Genomic DNA, 2,451 nt, shown 5'->3' with positions numbered 1-2,451 from the left:
GTATAGCTAAGTATCACATTTTATTCAGAAAGCACGTTTAGGTAAAAAGTGTGTAATACTTTGGAGGGCTGCTGTATGTTGTACACACACTGGTACTGGCTGCTTAGTCCTGTAAACAAAGTCATTTGTAACCTCTTGCTAAAAATATCTCTGAAATCCTTCACATTGCCCAGATTAAGTCGCTACAGATAAGAGGAAACGGGCAACTTCAAAAGGGAGCATTTTAAACTCTGTGAAGAGACAAGTCTTACTTTGGGCTGTGTCCCAGTAACAGTCGGAGAGAAGCCAGATCTCCCTTGGCAGCTGCATAATGAACAGGTAGGGCTCCTGTGTCGGTGGAGGCCCCGGGGTCCACCTCGCTGCTCTTCAGCAGCCATTCGGTGATCTCGTGGTGACTGAAGCGACACGCAAGGTGGAGAACCGTGGCTCCAGAGCTGTCCTTGTCCTGCAAATCCAACCAGATGGAGAAACTGAAAAAGACACGCACTCACACAGTCTTCTTTTTTTTTTTTTTTATTCAGAACATAATCTGTTTGTGGAAGCCCGTAACCTCAAGGTGATCGGGACACATCTGCTAGATAGACTGAAACCAGCTGCCTGTGTAATTAAGAGAAACAAGATATGAAAAAAAACCCTGATATCTGAGTTGCTTTGCAGAAATTGTTCAGCCTCTGTACTGGTCCAATTAAAATTCTTCCTGGTCTTGGATGGGTCAGTCCCTGCATTTCTACATTGCTTGGCACAATTTTACTACAACATGGCAGTAAACAGAGGCTCTTTTGAACCTTTTCACTCCAGCAGAGCTGATTCACATACTCTGTTGTGTTTTAAGTGATGCGACACGTTGAATATCCCACATCCGATTTAAACCTGGTACTTAATTCTATATCGCTATTATTTTTTGACTCATTTGTGAATTCCTTCCACAGTGTATTGTATATTTAGCTAAATGGCATTTTAACTGTCTTTTTTTCTCCAAGTTGAAATGGATCTGCATGTCCTTCATATCTTCAGAGTTCTCTTTGTAAATATCGCCCTAAATACTGAAGCAACTTTGGGTCTTTGGAAATTAACTCTAAGCTTCTGGTTGCCCATCAAAATTAGTGGTTTTCAGAAAGTATTTGTTCTTTTTACAGATCTAATCTGATTATATTTTTTGTCACGTTTAAATGTTTCTCGTCATCAAATACATCTAAATACCAGTCATCAATAACATGATTCAACACAAAATGCAGTTCCATAATCATGATGTTACTTACTAAGTAAAAACAGCAATCCAAACCAACTGGCTCCTAAGTGAAAAAGCTTTAGTCCCAGAACAATCAGTCAACCTTGGTAGCAACACTTCAAGCACTTTAAATTACAAGCAATTAATATTTTACATCACTGAGGAGTTCAGCCATATTTGAGGATTTATAAACATGAATGGCCTGTTTAATGTTACAATCGAACATCGCAGAGTTTGACTAGGCCACGCTAAAAAGCGTATTTCATTGTGAGCCATTCAGAGGATTTGCTGGATTAATGTCCCACTGCATGACAAAAGTAGACAAAAGGCCTCGGCTTAAAGTCACAAAGTGACGGCCAGGTAGCCTCCTTCAGGGCATTCAGAGTGACATCAGGATCAGAGCTCCACTGGCTGCAGGATGATGTTCAAATCCTGCAGAATCAAAGCATCCAAACCCAGTAAAGGGCAGTGGGAAAATAAATACATCAAAAAGGAAAACCAGAGCCAAAATATAGTAAGAGCTTATAGTGAATGGAGATTGCTAAGGAGTAGGCCATTAATAAAGAATAGTACCAGTGATACATAAAAGATGTCAGAAAATATATCTTTATGAAAAAGATATGAGTAACAATGAACAAAAAGAGGCAATTGCAATAAACTCACAAGAAAGTACAATACCCAGTTCCAAATTTACCTGCATATCTCCAAGTCATTTCTAATTTTTCAGACAAATTTTCAATGCGATGTTTCCTACAAGAACTAGAGTGCTTAGAAAGAACACATGATTAGTCTTATTGTCTAGATAATATCAGTGTTTTCAGTACACAGAGTTGACTCTTAACTTTTAGCTATTTCTACGTTACTTGGGATCTCTTATTTATTTCAGAACAATACAAAGCAGTGCAGAATTTGCTTATATTTTTGGCGTCACAATATTTATTAAGACTCATTGGAAACCCAAGCTGGAGCTCTTTATTGACTGGGATTAATTTGCATGTACTGGAAAAACATGCTATATCTGAGTCAGCATGGGGTTTAATTCATCATGTGAGGGTTTAACCACTGCAGCTCCAAGCACCCTTCCATAGTTCACCAACTGAGCTAACATTCTGTTTTGTGACCCTCATTATATATACACTGTCAGTGCCATACAAGGGGTATTAAGAATGCAAATCAAACTTTGCATATCTCATCACCATGGTAACATCTGACTGGTAAGTTTC

The 2,451-nt window shown here is 38.8% G+C and overlaps 1 protein-coding gene across 5 annotated transcripts in view; it reads right to left on the bottom strand.

Annotated features, from left to right (window-relative positions):
* espn (espin) overlaps positions 1 to 2,451 on the bottom strand; it is a 54,409-nt gene that overhangs the window by 45,447 nt on the left and 6,511 nt on the right. For all 5 annotated transcript variants that reach the window (XM_015028183.1, XM_015028180.1, XM_015028182.1 and 2 more), the window contains exon 2: positions 252 to 445. In XM_015028183.1, coding sequence (XP_014883669.1) covers positions 252 to 445 — 194 coding nt within the window. The remainder of the gene's footprint in view (positions 1 to 251; positions 446 to 2,451) is intronic.

The sequence above is a fragment of the Poecilia latipinna genome, unplaced genomic scaffold (genome assembly GCF_001443285.1).
Source record: "Poecilia latipinna isolate Pla-1442-1.1 unplaced genomic scaffold, P_latipinna-1.0 Scaffold117, whole genome shotgun sequence".
NCBI lineage: Eukaryota > Metazoa > Chordata > Actinopteri > Cyprinodontiformes > Poeciliidae > Poecilia > Poecilia latipinna.
This window is presented reverse-complemented; position numbering and strand designations above follow the sequence as displayed.